Genomic DNA, 15648 nt, shown 5'->3' on the forward strand with positions numbered 1-15648 from the left:
CACCGGCGCTCAGCCCCGTCCACCTACGAGATACTCCTCCCAGGCTGTCCAAGCATGGTGGTGATCCTCCACAGGGTAAATACTCCGCGGGCGAATACTCCATTCGCACCCCCCGGCAAAGAGCTGTCCTCCACTCCCCTCCACCCCGCGGGCCTGCCCCTCTCTTGGAATCGTAAACACCAGACGACGGTTAAGCTCATCCCCCTACCCTAGCCCCGCAGACCATCCGCTCTTCGACCGAACGTCTCACGATGTCTAACCCAAAGCGATGGCGAAGCCGTACTACCGTCAGGCTAGCTCCAGTCTGGTTCAGGAGGCGCAGGTGAGTTGAGGTATCCGTACTGGATAACCCGATCTTTGGCAGTTCGAGAGCAACCCTGGTCCCCGGGATGGAAGAGCAAGCATCCATCGGGACTAACATGGGCTTTGGTGAGGTTGGAGGCGGGAGGCAAGAGGCAAGAAAGAATGTTTAAAGAAGGGCTCGTTTCCCGTCTCTGGAACGGATTTCTTGTTTCTCTCCAGCCTCATCGCTCTGCATTCTTTGGTGATTCATTTGCCAGTTTCTTTCTTTTCGCTTCCTTCTTTTCCAACAGCATCCTGTCATTCTCTTCTCGGTGCTAGTCGCCCATCTCCCTTGAAGGGCCTTGCTTCAGTCCACTCCTTCATCACCAACGATCCAAACGAAACCAAACACGACTCCATCCAACTTGCAAACACTTTAGCAATCCGCTAGCTTCACGATCCTTTCAGCAGACAACATGTTGCTCAAGTCAGCCGTCCTCGTCTGCCTCCTCGCCGAGCTCGGTCTCGCGCGCCACCACCAGCACCCCAAGCGCCAGGTCGAACCCTCCCCGATCTTGTCGAGCATCAGCATCCCGCCACCTCCCTCGACGGGAACTGGCGCTGCCGGCGCCGCCCCCGGCACGGGCGGTCCGACGGGCATCTTCCTCAACACTTCGATCCCCGTCGCCACCCCGCAGGTCACGACCCTCACCGAGGTAGCAACCGTCACCTCCACCCTCGAGAACAACGCCACCGTCACCGAGGTCATCACCACCGAGCGCACCGTCACCGCCTCCGCCCCCGCCGTCATCCAGCAGCCCCAGATCATCATCATCTCCCAGGTCACCTTCTTCCAGTTCATCTCCGCTCTCGGGGGCGCCCCTCCCGCCGTTCAGCAGGGCGAGCAGGGCGGCTTCGTCGTTGGCGGCCAGCAGTTTGGCCAGTTCCAGTCTGCCTGCAACGCCGCCTGTGGTATGCAGTTCACCCAGTGCCAGAGCATCGCCGGACAGAACTTTGCCATCTCCCAGTGCCAGACTCAGCTCGTCAACTGCCAGAACGCAGCAAAGACCGCCACTGTCACCGTCTCCGTGCCCGTGACCGTCACCCAGACCGTCATCCTCCCCAGCGGTCCCGTCTCTGGAGGAAGCAGCCTGCCCTCTGCCACGCTCGAGAATGGCGGCTCCGTCATTGCCACCACCACTCTGCCCCCTGACTCCGGCGCCACCATCGGATCCGGAGGCGTCAGCTTCGTCACTGTTCCTGCTACCCCCGCCGCGCCTCCCTCCCAGACGCCCGCTGCCCCTGAGACCCAGGTCTTGACCACCACTCTCCCGGCCAACCCCGACTCGCCTTCCGGCTCCCCCGTCGTCTCCGTGATTACCATCACCCGCCAGCCCGGATCTGAGCCCTCTGTCACCGGCGGTGCCTCTGAGCAAGCTGGCTCCGTCGAGACCTCCGCAGTCGTTTCCACCCTTCCTCCCCAGTCCGAGGGCGGCGCTCCCGTCGTTTCCACCATCTACATCACCAAGACTGGCGGTGTTCCTGTTGCTTCCGGCACGGCTGTCAGCTCCGTCGACGCAATTGCTAGCGGCTCCGTCCAGACCTCCGCCGTCGTGTCTACCCTCCCTCCCAAGTCCGAGGGCGGCGCTCCCATCGTCTCGACCATCTACATCACCAGAACCGGCGGCGGCGATGTCCCCGCTGCTTCCGGTACCGCTGTCAGCTCCGTCGATGCCGTCGCCTCCTCCGCTGTCATTACCACTCTCCCTGCCCAGTCTGAGGGAGGCCAGCCCATCGTGTCGACAATCTACGTCACTGCCCAGCCTCCCGCTCCCTCCAACGAGCCCGGTGCCTCCGGACAGGGCGGCGAGGTCGTCACCTCTGCTATTGAGACCACTCTTCCTCCCCAGAGCGCCGGCGGCTCCGCCATCATCAGCACGGTCTACGTGACCGCCACCGTTTCCGGAGGTGTCCCCGTTGCTTCCGGCACGGCCGTTAGCTCCGTCGATGCAGTCGCCAGCTCCTCCGCCGTCGTGACCACCCTGCCCGCCCAGTCCGAGGGAGGCCAGCCCATTGTCTCAACCATCTACGTCACCGCCCAACCCCCTCAACCCACCAACGGTAACGGCAACGGCAACGAGGGCGGCGCGGCCTCAGAGCAGGGCGGCGAAGTCGTCACCTCAGCCGTCGAAACCACCCTTCCTCCCCAGAGCGCTGGCGGCTCCGCTATCATCAGCACAGTCTACGTGACCGCCACCGTCCCCGCGGCCTCCGCCTCCGCTTCGGCATCCATCTCTCGCCCAGCTGAGCCCCCCCGTCCCAACGAGCCCAAGACCTCCGTCATCACAATGACCCTCGCCCCTCCCTCCGGCTCCCCCGTCATTTCCCTCGTCACAGTCACAATCCAGCCCACCGCAGGCCCCTCGGGCTCCGGCTCCCCCGCTCAGACCGAGGTCGTCACCTCCGCCCTGACATCCACCATCCCCGCCGAGGGCACCACCCCTCCCCGCGTGACAACAGTCTACGTGACCGCCCAACCCCCGGCCCCGACCTCCGCCCCCTGCCCCCTCCCCGCGTCGTCACAGTCACAGTCGGCTCCCTCACCGGCGTCGTCACAATCAGCGACGCAGCCCAGAGCTCCGCCTCCGGCACCACCATCGCCTCGGCTCTCCCCAGCGCCGGTGCGGGCGGTAACACTGGTGGCAACGGAGGCAGCGGCGGCAATGGCGGAAGCAACAACGGCGGCAGCGGCAGCGGTAACGGTGGAAGCGGCGGAAACGGCGGCAGCGTCGGCGACGAGGCGGCGGAAGCTGCCCCTCGGCCTCGCCCGTCACCGTGACCGTCAGCGCGTGCCCCACCGCCCCCGTCACCTCCGTCCTGACCCAGACCGTCTCGGTCGTGCCCACGTCCACCCCGGCTGCCGTCAAGCGCGCCGAGGAGGGCAAGCGCGACGCCGTCTACCACCCCCGCCGCCACGGCCATGCCTTTGGCTTCTGGTAAACAGAAAGTGGGGAAAGGTAGTAGTTTGGGAGTGAAAAGAAGATGAAGAAGAAGGAATGGCTGTGACGGGTTGAAAAAGAAAGATGAGCCTGGCAGGAACGCTAGACGCTTGTCGAGTATGAACAATCCTGCCACATATTCCTTCCCCTCTCTTCTTTTCCTCTCTCAAACTTCTCAAAACGACGTCATGGGATATCAAGTCAAACCAACAAAAAAAGATGACATTGAGAAAAAAAATCAACAAAAAAATGGGATTGGAAAAAAGGGTTCGTTCTGCACATGATACAGATGAGATCGATTGCCTCTTGGCAGACAGCTGTGCTGGGTTCTGGCCGGAGCAAACGGAAACGCAAAGATTGTTTGGACGATTTGGGTGAAAAGGGTTTCATGGATTGGAGCATCATTCTTCTTTGGGTTTTTGTGTCTTTTCTTCTTCTTCTTGCATTGTACATTGTTCTGTCCGTTTCTAGAGTAGATAGGGCCAGGTCCCAATAACGGTCGATATCCCACGAATGTCAAAAAGGATGCCACAACACTCCCGTTCCCAAAGTTCTTCCATGCTGTGTGATGCGAATGCAAACAGTCATCTTTCCCCAAAATACGAGGAATCGTGTTGCACTACTCATCTGATCCGCCTTCAATTGGATCGCCGTCATAATCAGGTAGCCCTCGGATATTGGCACGTCCATCCTTAGCCTTCTTCTTTCTCGATCTGCTCTTGGGCCTACCCCTTTTCTTGGAAACTTTGTTTACGCTCAGGGGCAAAACCGGTCCAGGGTCTCGGTTTGATGAGCTAGCTAGTCTCCCGACAAAGGTTTTTGGCTTGGCAAACCTGTGCCCCACGTTTTCGCCCAAGTCAGAGTTAGATGACTGTGCAATCATCGACATAGAGTCCATCACCAGCGTTGTAGCAACTTCAGATGTTAGAGACTCAGTTCCGGCTTGCGGTATGATTGAGTCCGAATCTTCTGCTATGATGGAACCTGCGATATTTGTGTCAGTGGTTTGATAGTGGCTATACTCTGGTTCACAGTCCGTGAGATCTCTGCTAATTGCCATGTCTGTCTGGCCGGCTTTTGGAGAATATCTCGGCGATGCCAGAATCAGAACGCCATCATCTTGGTGTTGGAGCATCTTGTGTGGTGCCAGTTCTTTGGAGGTAAAGGCTGAGATGGGATCCACAGAAGGTTGGTAGTGGTCGCTAGCGGAGCTGCTTGATGGCCGTAAGTCTCGTACAGCTTCCTTCAGCGACTCTTTGAAAGCAATGTCTTCATCGTCTTCGACGTCTTCGCCGAATATGAAGCTCATCCACTCTGTATCCGTATCTACTTTCTCAGAACCTGGCACCGGTGTAGTATTCCGGGCATCTGTATTTAGTGTCTGAGGTAGGAAATCCTGGTTTTCGACATCCTCGTGTTCTTCGTCGGCGGGTGCTAAGCTTTTCTCACTTGGTTCTTGCTTGTTGAGAGTCGTTTTCTCCTCGCTATCCGACTCAAACATCGGCGGTAGTTGTCGAGGCCCCGCATAGTGGCCATCGTCTGAGCAGGATTCTGCATGCGCAAGGGATGTGTCCTCGGAAAGACCCTCCTCATCGTTGTAAAGGTCACCTTTCGGTCGACCAACTGATATAGTGGATGATCTGGTCAGCACCGGAGGTGATGAGGACCCTATTCTCCCTGCAGTGTTTTCTGGTCGGCCATCATTCCTACTTGAGGTGCCAGAGCGCTTATACTGGCCAGTTTCCATGTTGTCCGGCGCTGTGTCATCCAAAGCAGAGCCCGTAGATATGCTCATCGGAGGGTGGTCGAATCTTAAACCTCGGGCTACCGAGCTGCTTGAATCAAGGATGTTGCTGACTCCGGGACTGATCTCGACGATTTTGCGACTTGCACCAGAATATTGCTCGAATGAACTTTTTGGCTGATCCTCATGAGACTCAATCATTTTTCGCCATCGCTCGTTCTCACTGTATTCCGATGACGCAACTTCTTGTACTGGGTTGCGACCAACTTGACCAATGGTACTCCCAAACATTTCGGATGCCGGTTTCCCTGATCTCTCAAGCAGTACCAGCTGGCTCAGTCGTCGAGGCACCGGGTGATGTACTCTAGAAGGAGATGATTCAATAAACAATGATCGACCTTCCTTTTGTAAACGCTCAAGTCGGGTCGGGTACCTATGTGACCTGGGCGACATCGAGGAGCTCGGAGGGTTTCCGCGGCAGGTAGCTCTCTGTCTATGCTTTCGCTGTGTCGAAGGTTCTGTTTTGTAAACTGGCAGAGCTCTGTAGCCGTGCAATCCTGGAGGACCATAGCTCTGCGCAGAGGTTTGAGACGAGGCTGGCCCGAAGTATTCCGACTGTCGTAAGTTTTTCGACTGGGTCGCAGTTCGGGGAGAACGATTCCGAGAGCTTCTTGCCGTGATCTGACTTCCTCCGCTGTATCGAATATCTTCACTGCCGATTCTGATCCTGACGTCTTTGTCTCCGCCTTGCGTGCTGATGCAGCTTGTAGCTTTGCCTTGTAGCGGTCTCCTTCTGATTCCATTCTGCTCCCAGATGGAGCCAGATTGACCCGTGGGATGCTTATTGCGAAAGCCCCAGATCTGGCGTCCATCTGAGTTGCCAGCCCCCGAAAAATGGAGAGGTAGCGACTTTTGAACACTGATCCCAGCCCAGTCGCCTTTTTGTAGCAAGCGGTGCCTCTTCGCATCCAAGAGCTCAGGGTCATCGTCGGGAAGCTTTCGTTTCCTGGCAGCATGCTGCGAGCGAGGCTCTTGTAGAATGCCCTGATCCATTGCGACTAGGGGTTCCTTCCACTCAGGCTGACGTGGCGACGTCCGGAGACGGTGATCCTGGGGAGCATTGTGCTGGTTGTTCTGGTTGTATTGGCGGTACTGGCTGTGTTGGTGTTGCTGATGCTGCTGGTGCTGCTGGAAGTGCGGCAAATTCTGTGATGGAACTGTCGGGAGGCGCTTCGTAGGATATGCCGAAGGATTGACCTGTTGAGAGAGAAAGGAAATAGAGTCGAGACCGGGCTTGGGCGGACCCTGAAGTCCCGAGCGAGCTTTTGCGAAGTACTGTTTTTGTTTAGCGATCTCCGGTTTCCAGCCCTTCCCTCGAGAATGTCGAGCCAAAGCTCCCTCGGTCCAGTTCATGGTATGAGCACGGCGGGAGATGATGGGTTGCTGGCGTCAGTGAAGGATGAGGAGTTGACTCGTATAGCAGGCGAACGAAGCCAGAATTCACAGCATGAAGCAAAGATGTTGTTTCAGTCCTCCATTTCTCCTGGTATCTTGGTAGGTTGTTGAAAATCATCCTTAGGCAAACCGATCTCTAGCAGGCAAGCGCGACTTCCCAGTTTGAAATATTCTGTATTGCTCTTTCCTGAGCTAATTGTATCTAGGTATACCCGTATTATGTGATTTTGCGTTTGTTGCTCCTGCTTGCATACAACAGAAGGGACAACAGCGAGCAAAGCAAGACAGGAAGTCGCGGTTGCTGTTGCAGTTGCCGCCTCAACGGTGGAAAACGACCCCTATTTTCTGGTACAGTACGGATGCAGTGGTTCCTGCCTTCGGCGCACTGGCGCAAATCCACTCTTTCCCACCCCGTCCTGCAGGCGGAAGAATTTAAGAAAGTAGGCGGGAAGGAAGGGGACACCCACTCGGTGCTTTCCATCGTTGGGTCTGGGCAGTCAAGGCTCAAGCAGTCTCGTTGGATGCGGCGCCTTGCCTTGCCCTGCGCTTTCAGGCACGCCGCACATTGCGGGCGCGCTGTGACACATCAAAGTCATCCTCCACTTGGTCCCTTGGATCGTGGTTATGCTCCATGCAAGTTCCAGAACGCCCTCCCGTCTTATCTCCCACCGCTTGGCCCGGAACGATACTCCGAAAATAACCACTGACCGCCGTCGGCCGAACACGAGTCTGACTCAACCCGGCTCTGGCAACAATGTCGACTGCGCCCTGCTGTGGGCTCGTGTCGCGTCGCCATGCACACACGTCCTCGGCCTCTCCATGTGGCGCTTGCCAGTACCGAGACGCACTCCGTACCCCCCTTGAGGAATACGCAACTGGTTCCAGAAGAACCGAGTGGCTTGTGAGAAAGACACACCCGGTTCCCGATTCCGGTTCCCCACGTCGTAGTCGAATTTGAGGTTCAGGCCCAGCCCGACACTTGTCGCGGCCGACGTCACGGAAGCGGTCTTTGTCTCCCGGCCCTGCTTTCCCGGCTGCCTCTTGCAGGCTCCAAGATCTCTTGCTTGAAAGACATCACACCGAAACCCATGATGGTATTGCCGCTATTCTGGGTCGGCTTCCCCCAATCGGCCATGCCAAAGACGTCATTTTTGATCTCGTGAGACTCTCGATCGGGGGCCCTGACATGCCTCGCCCAGGTGCCCCGGCAGTGTTCAGCCAAGTCCCGATCGTGGCGGGTGGCAGCCGACCAATGAGAGAATTACTGTGTGTCAACGCCGACCACTCAGCGACGAGACCGGCGAATTCTCGTTGTTCGTAGAGTTCGGACGATGGGAAATGACGACTTTTCGCATGCGATTGAAGGGGAAAAGTCGACGACGAAAACCAGCGAGTTCGTGGTTGAAAACGAGAGAGAGTTGGTCTGCGCAGGCGGTCGGTCGAGATGGGTCTGGTCCAAGGACTGCCGGTGTGGGATGCGGACATCGAATGTCGTCGGGGCAGCCGACCGCAAAAGTCTTGGGCCGTGGTGGTGCTGCCGTGCCTCCTTTGCCGGCCGTTGCCGCTGCTCCTCCTTGCCCGGTCTCGACGACCTGGTAGACGAGCCGATTCTGCAGAGTCCTGGTCAATCAACGAGAGGAACACCACACAACCGATTCATCCACACTCCTTCCCCTATCCCCGCCGGGCCGGCGCCCAAACCCAACATGGCTGCTCCATCCACATTTTCCAGAATCCAACATTGCGGCACTAGCCCTCGGGTTGGGACCCAAACAGCAATTGTCCGCCGTGGACGGGGTACCTTTGACTGCACCTCATGTTCGCAGCGTCCCCATGTCACTGCCGCGGCTCTCCACCGAGTAAGCTTGTCAGCTGTCACACACTTCACCGAGGTCAACGACACCCCGTGAAGTTACACATCGTTGCCCGTCAACTGGAGTCGCGAATGGCAAGAGAGGGAAAGGTGCTTAGCAGTCAAGGGCACCATAATAGCTGAGGAGCTCCTCGAGAGATTAACGCCAGTCTTTAAGGAGACCTTGGAACCGACACGGCTCCTGAGAGAATTCAATTATTCTGCAGTTATGCTTCAACCAATCAGCGCTCAGCGATAAGCCGGCAATGCAAAATGCACCATCCCCCACTAGCGTCCCACACTTGATGCTTTGGAGACACCCGAGATGGAGGTCTCCTGCAGGTCACATCTGGAGATCAAGTTCCATAATGGAATCATCAAAGTTTTACCTGAAGTTTGTCTAAGAGCGGCAATGGTTTCCCAGAATACATTCAGCACATAGCCTGAATCAACTGTGGTGGACGAGTGAGATGTTGGGACGGACTATCCGCATGGATATGTTGAGGGGTAATCGTGTATCCGGCGATGGGACGGAGGTACCGCAATGCTTTGAATACCCTGCCGAGAACAAAAAATTGCGGGGGAGCCCGACTTTGATACGCCGTATTATCAGAAGAAGAACAATGTGTGTGATATGGCCGACTGGAGACCGACTGAACATGCGACGAATGGACAGCATGCCGTTCCTCCAGCTACGTCTTACGGGAGGGGCAATGGACCAGGAAGAAGTAGAGAATCCAGCCTACTTCTCGCGGTCCACTCCAGCTTTGTGCATACTGCAGTGTCCAAGACGTTTGGGCTGCATATCAGCCAGATATTCACTCACGTCTTGCAGGGACGGGTCACGGCAGGCCATGTGGATTGGGTATCCCTCCGAAGATAGCTTCGACATGGTCGATTCGTGGAGCAAGAGCTTGGGGGTTCCTTGGGGGTTCGCTGACGAAAACACCATCGAATATTGGCCGGAAGGACAAGTCGACTAGTGATTCCGAAGGTTTGGGCTCAGCAAGATGACCATCCCGCTGTCGGAGAGAAGCTGCGATATGGGGTTTCCCCCGAACTCCCCCAAATGACTCGGGCCTGGTTGTAAACACACCGTCGCTCACAGGATACCGACAAGAAGCCATCGCACTAACCACAGATCTGACCTTTGGAGCGCATCTGGTCCAGAGCAACACCACACCCCACCTTTTGCCCCTCGCCGCCGCATTATGGGTCGACAGGCTCGATAGCCTTGTGGTGGGATATGTGACGGCTTTGTCTGGTACCAGTCCAACTTGGGAGTCACGATGACACAGAGGTACAGATACCTTGGAGAATGAATAAGGGTCGCCGGGATACACCCCCACCAAGGGGTTACAGACTCGCACAAGGAGACGCACAAAGGCCAACACAATCAACGTTGAGGGTCGTCGAGATATCACTACCGGGAGACGGGCAAATTTTTCAGAAGACGACCATCTGCACGACGTAGGCGGAAGCCGTGCCAACGGCAGGACGAAGGAAGCAACTCCTCGAGGATGGGTGCCTTTCCTGCGCCGCGGGCAAGCATAGCCATGGCAAGGATTGGAGATTGATGATGATAGGGGAACTAGCGCAAGTGCGCGCGTCGCCGTGCCGCGATGAGTTGCGCCGGCGGAACGAGAAGAGATTTGTGCGATGGAAAGGACGTTGCGATTCTGGGGCCGGTGAGGGTGTTGAGACTCCGACTCTGAGTGGCTGGTGCACGATGTATCGTCATCCTGGGACCTAGGGTCCTTTGGCGGGGAAATTGGGAAAGTCGACTCGAGGGAAAGGTCGTCAAGCTGACGAGATTTTGAAAAGTTGAGGTACCTGACGACACCCCCAAAAGCTGACCGGAAGAGTACAGTGCCATCCCAAGGAAATTCCGCGCCAGGAATATGCACGCTGTCGCAATATGGCCATGCGATCGTCGGCGCGGAACCCGAGCAACCAAGTTGCAAGCGACACTACTTTACCTCGGGGTATTCAGAACCGCCCAGCAAGCCATTCGCGGAGCCAGCACCGGTTCTAGGAGGCGCTCTAGCTAGGCCCGCGGGATTTACGACGACGAGAGTTTATTGGAATTCAACGCAGTCTCCTTTCCGTCCTGGAAGCGAGATTCAGACGAAACGCGGCCTTACGAAAAATCGACTGGCCACCTACTCATGAGCGGCCGTTTTTGGGCATCAGAGTTCCAGGACCTTTTCATCGAAAGCGGTCTGGAACGGGACCAACTCCAGGAATACCTCTTCTTGGGCTTCCGGCCTGTCTCCGAAAGGCGGATGCCACAGCCACAGTCACCGTGAGCACCGCTATAGACACTGACAGCGACAATAGTGTACACTAGGTACTCTGTAAGACTGTACTTACCTAAAGGATAACAGGAGCGGCGCCAGCGACCCGACAGCAGCGGCGGCGAGGGCGAAGGTGATGGGCACGGCGGCGGGCGACAGTGCACACGAGCACCCCAAAGATCCAAGGATAGAAACAGCGGACAGCGGACCGAAGGACGTGGGCCTCGTAAATGACATGTATCGGTACGTGCCCCGCGTTGTGGCACGGTGGCTCCTGTGGGTGAGAGGTACCTGCTTGGTCCTTGAATCGCCAGTCACGATACCTTGCTCTATCTCTGGCTGGGTCTTTACAGTCCGGTTTGCCGCACCCGTTTATTACTCGGTATACCTGCACTTTTCTTGTTGTTCGTAGCCAGTACAGACCTGGATACAAAGTCACAATTTCTCGAGGTGGTCATTGTTGGGTCGGCGGTCGCAGCTGCAGCAGCTAGTCGCAGATACTGCCGCAAGGGCGGTGCCGGGCGGCCTCTGAGTGGCTCGTCAACGGGCTACTGGGCGCACGTCGAAGTCATCGTCACACATTTTGATCAGTGATTTTCATACTTATCAGTCTTGGAGACTAGGGTTGACAGAACAAAACCACCCAAGTGGAAGCGGAAGAGGAGTTTCCCAGGGGCCATTTACGGAGAAGAGGAAGTCGACGATGCCTCTAGAGGTGAAAGGTCCGCCCGTCGCATTTCCGTTTCCCACGGAGACATGATGCCGGTGGTAGAAGACCGCGGGGCCGTGGCCAGGCAGTAGGGATACTTGGGAGACGTCTGATAGTGGCAGACGGGAGTGGTGGTGCAGCACAGAAAGGCACGTTGAAGGGCGGGAAATGTGTGGGTGAAGAGGGTGTTCTGGGTTCGGGCAAAGTACCTGGACATTGTCGTCGTGGGACGCTGGGAACCGAATCAGAATTGGCATGTATCTGTGGTCCCCCAAACTCTGGGCTGGCGGACGAATGGGAGGGCACATGTTTCCGGGGCCACACCCCACCAGCCCACCCCTCTCACCCCACCGCAATCGATACCAGAAGCCAGAACCAGCCATACCCCTGCCACTGTCATGGGCAGGCACTGGCAGGCCTTATCTTGGGCTGAAGGACCAAAGAGGGACCCTCGAGAGACCTCGAGAGACCTAGATGGGAGCCAAAAGTTACGGTTCTGTACCGGTTGTACATGAGCTTTCCTCGCCAACAGGGCCGGTCGTCTGCGAAACATCTGAGGTATCTCGACGGTACCTTGCAGATTGCTGGCAGCACCAGCAAAAAATAGAGCATCGAGCGAACTGGACTGCTTCTTTCTCACTCAAATCTGTCTCTCCCACCAGCGCCCGCGCCTGCCTTCCTTGCCAGACGACGGACTGAGGAAAACATAAAACCCTCAACCGCCCGCTTCGACTGCTCTTATCGCACCTGCTCTTTACTTTTCCACATCCCATCCCTCTATTCCACCCGTTACAATCCTATAGATCATTTGATCTCTACTGCTCGACCCTTTTTCTGATCTTCAAATTGGTCCTTGTTCTTTTTCCCGTTTTTATCACATTACACACACACACAACCGCAAAAATGGTAAGTCCCAAATTCTGCCCCACCACGTCATATTATTCCTATCGCGACCTGAGTGCTGGCGTTACGCTGTTCTCTCGAGTCACAATACTGGATACCCAAAATCGAAAGAAGAGGAAGAGGATCACAGTTACTAACATGTCTTCTCTCTACAGGCGACAGAAGCTGCCTTCACCTCCAGGCCCGAGACCGTGAGATTACACCAACATACCCGGTGCTGAGCTTAGCGTAGCTGGAGTTTGCTTCCAGCCGTCAGCTTTGCGCAACCTCGAATAAGCAATCATGCTGACCTATCGAATAGTTGGCCAAGTACCTCAAGCTTGACCAGAAGGGCTCAATTATGGCCGAGTACATCTGGATCGACGCTGATGGCGAGACCCGTTCCAAGTCGAGGGTACGTTCACGACAAACACCTTGTCTTTCTTATTCTTTGCTTTGGCTTTTTCATATTTTCCCCGGGCCCCTTTGTGGTGCTCCAGACGCTTTAGCTCGCTATTCCACCAGAAAATGCCACTCGCCCAGCTCTTTCCTGTTGCGATGCGATACAGTTTGAAAGTTTGAGCTGGTTCATGCCTACACTCTTACATCTGTGTCGACGGTTGCATCAACGAAAAAGCTGGGGCAGCGGGTCGTCTTGCTCTGGATTCATCCCCTACGGGATGTCTCCGACTTCCGGCTGGGAATAGCGGGCAAAAAGCTGTGGGCGGGCGAGCGAGCGGCAGCAGATGCGGCGGCGACATGCACTGGGGCTTGGCGGGGGTCAAAACACACACCACCTGCCCCTCCAGTGCGCAGTTCTCGCGGTGGGTGGTACGTACCTGTTCGTGCTGCTTTGGTCTTGGTCTCTTCTTTCGAAGGCCACGGCCGGACTGGCTGAAAGGATTCGATCACGACTCGATCCTGCAAGGAACCCCACCCCACGTCCGCCTGGCTCCAAGTCGTTTTTGCCTTGCCTCCAGCTGCAGGGTTGAACGCCGCAGCTCGGGTATTGGAGGTCTTGCAAGTTGCTGCCGCATCGTCAGCCCCCCCTTTTGGCCGTCGGCGCGTTTTCGGTGAACCGGTTGGCCAGCCGGCGGCCGAGGGTCGTTGCTGTTCTCCACGCAATGCCCACGATCCCCAATGGGGCCACTGGGGGTAGCTCCGCCTGGCATCGTCAGCCTGACGGCAAGGCGCGACGCATGATGTCAGCCTCGATAGCCAAGATGGCCCACGAGCTCGCCCGCGCATGCCTCTATTCACACTTGCATCATAGTGCCACCAATTGTCATCATGAAACTAACAAATTTGCCTCTATAGACTCTCAAGGAGAAGGAGTACACCCCCGAGGACCTTCCTATGTGGAACTTTGACGGTTCCTCCACCAACCAGGCTCCCGGCGACAACTCTGATGTCTACCTGAAGCCCGTTGCCGTCTTCCCCGACCCATTCCGCGGATCTCCCAACATTCTCGTTCTTTCCGAGTGCTGGAACGCCGATGGCACCCCCAACAAGTACAACTACAGACATGAGTGCGCCAAGTTGATGGAGGCTCACGCCGCTCACGAGCCTTGGTTCGGTCTCGAGCAGGAGTACACTCTGCTCGACCTCAGCAACCGCCCCTTCGGCTGGCCCGCTAACGGCTTCCCTGCTCCCCAAGGCCCCTACTACTGCGGTGTTGGTGCCGGCAAGGTCGTCCAGCGCGACATCGTTGACGCCCACTACAAGGCCTGCCTGTACTCTGGCGTCAAGATCTCTGGTACCAACGCCGAGGTCATGCCCGCCCAGTGGGAGTTCCAGGTCGGTCCCTGCACCGGCATTGAGATGGGCGACCACCTCTGGCTCGCTCGCTTCCTCCTGGCCCGCATTGCCGAGGAGTTCGGCGCCAAGGTCTCCGTTGAGCCCAAGCCCATCCCCGGTGACTGGAACGGTGCCGGTCTCCACTCCAACTTCTCCTCCAAGGAGATGCGTGTTGAGGGTGGCATGAAGCACATTGAGGCTGCCATCAAGAAGCTCGAGGGCCGTCACAAGGAGCACATTGCCGTCTACGGCGAGGGCAACGAGAAGCGTCTCACTGGCCGCCACGAGACTGGTTCCATCGATTCGTTCTCTTACGGAGTTGCCAACCGTGGTGCTTCCATCCGTATCCCAGAGAGTGTGCCCAGAAGGGCTACGGCTACTTCGAGGATCGCCGCCCCGCCTCAAATGCCGACCCCTACAGAATTACTGGTACGTTAACACCTCCTACAACAATTGCACACTATCATATCATGCTAACCTCTTTACTAGGTATTTTGATGGAGACTATTTACGGTTCTGCCGAGTAAAGGGGAGATGGAAAAAGAGAGGATGGTATACCCTAGTTCAAGCGACGACAAGTCGTGTTGAATATGCTTTTATCAGCGTGTCAAATAGATCAGACAAGGTCATTATGGGTCAATGAAGATTCAAACAAGGTTCAAACAAACAAACAAAACACATTGCCATACTGCTCTAAAAGACAACGTGAAGATCCAGGTTTGTAACTAACCGCAAGACGTCATTCGGGCCATGCACGGAGGAAATACGGAAAATAGCTGAAACATGCTGCTGCCCTCCGTTTTCGCAGCCATCAGAAACTACAGTACCTACGCCCCTCACCGTCTCAGGGTCCCCCCATCACTGCCGCTGGCACCGTTTTCCTGCAGTCGGCTTTTCATTTCCTGGTTTAGGCGTTTGTTGGTTTTGGCCAAGCCTTTTTCCTCCTTTGGGTGAATTTACACCGGGGAAACGATTTTGAGTCTGTCTATGCTTAGAGTTTGATGAGGAATGGCAGGGTAGTAGTTGAAGGTATCCCAGGGCCCCAAGTCTAGGTCAGGTAGGATTTTCAGGGCCATGGAGGGGAAAGAGCCTGCCTTTTTTAGAGATTTTCTTTTTTGTAAATGCCCAGCCTCTTGTTCCCATCAGACGAAAGGCGTCACTTTTGTCTTGGGAAAGACAAAAGGCCATTCATTTTGAGAGATTGCTATACTGGCGATGGGGGACAAAAGCAGGCGAGTGAAGTGAGGCTTTACGTCGAAGCTAGCTACCGCAGGTCTCAAATGTGTCTTTCATCACCACTTGGGCCCCTTGTCTAGCAACGCTTATAATAATGGGATTTAGTTTCGATTTGAGGCGGTGAGGAGCAAGACACCGAACATCCCTCCCTCCTCCGGCTCGGAAAGGTGAAAGTTTTTAATGATACATGGGCCGATTGGATGGGCGGGATGTCGGCAGTGCTTGTCGTCGGTCAGCCTTGACTTTTCCTGAAGCTGATGCAGATGCAGATGCAGATGCAGATGCAGCCTCGGAGGTTAAGGTCGGAAAATCCGGGTGATGTACAATTGCCGGTACGGTATGCAGTTCCCCCGCGTGTTAGGTTGTCTGTCGGGAAAGTAGATTGGGGGGCTGTT

The 15648-nt window shown here is 56.2% G+C and overlaps 2 protein-coding genes across 2 annotated transcripts; both read left to right on the forward strand.

Annotated features, from left to right (window-relative positions):
* Positions 1-54: 54 nt before the first annotated feature.
* On the forward strand, positions 55-3317 carry N0V96_005264 (uncharacterized protein; the record flags this gene model as incomplete). Its single annotated transcript, XM_053197581.2, has 2 exons — positions 55-60; positions 723-3317. 2 exons carry the CDS (start codon positions 55-57, stop codon positions 3315-3317), a joined length of 2601 nt encoding a protein of 866 aa, XP_053044952.2.
* An 8924-nt stretch (positions 3318-12241) lies between these two features.
* GLN1 (glutamate--ammonia ligase) lies at positions 12242-14544 on the forward strand (the record flags this gene model as incomplete). Its single annotated transcript, XM_065757351.1, has 5 exons — positions 12242-12244; positions 12397-12432; positions 12543-12635; positions 13538-14450; positions 14507-14544. The coding sequence occupies 5 exons, from the start codon at positions 12242-12244 to the stop codon at positions 14542-14544; spliced, it is 1083 nt and encodes a 360-aa protein (XP_065614120.1).
* Positions 14545-15648: the final 1104 nt, after the last annotated feature.

Source organism: Colletotrichum fioriniae (assembly GCF_027942845.1).
Source record: "Colletotrichum fioriniae strain IMI 355084 chromosome Unknown scaffold_5, whole genome shotgun sequence".
NCBI lineage: Eukaryota > Fungi > Ascomycota > Sordariomycetes > Glomerellales > Glomerellaceae > Colletotrichum > Colletotrichum fioriniae.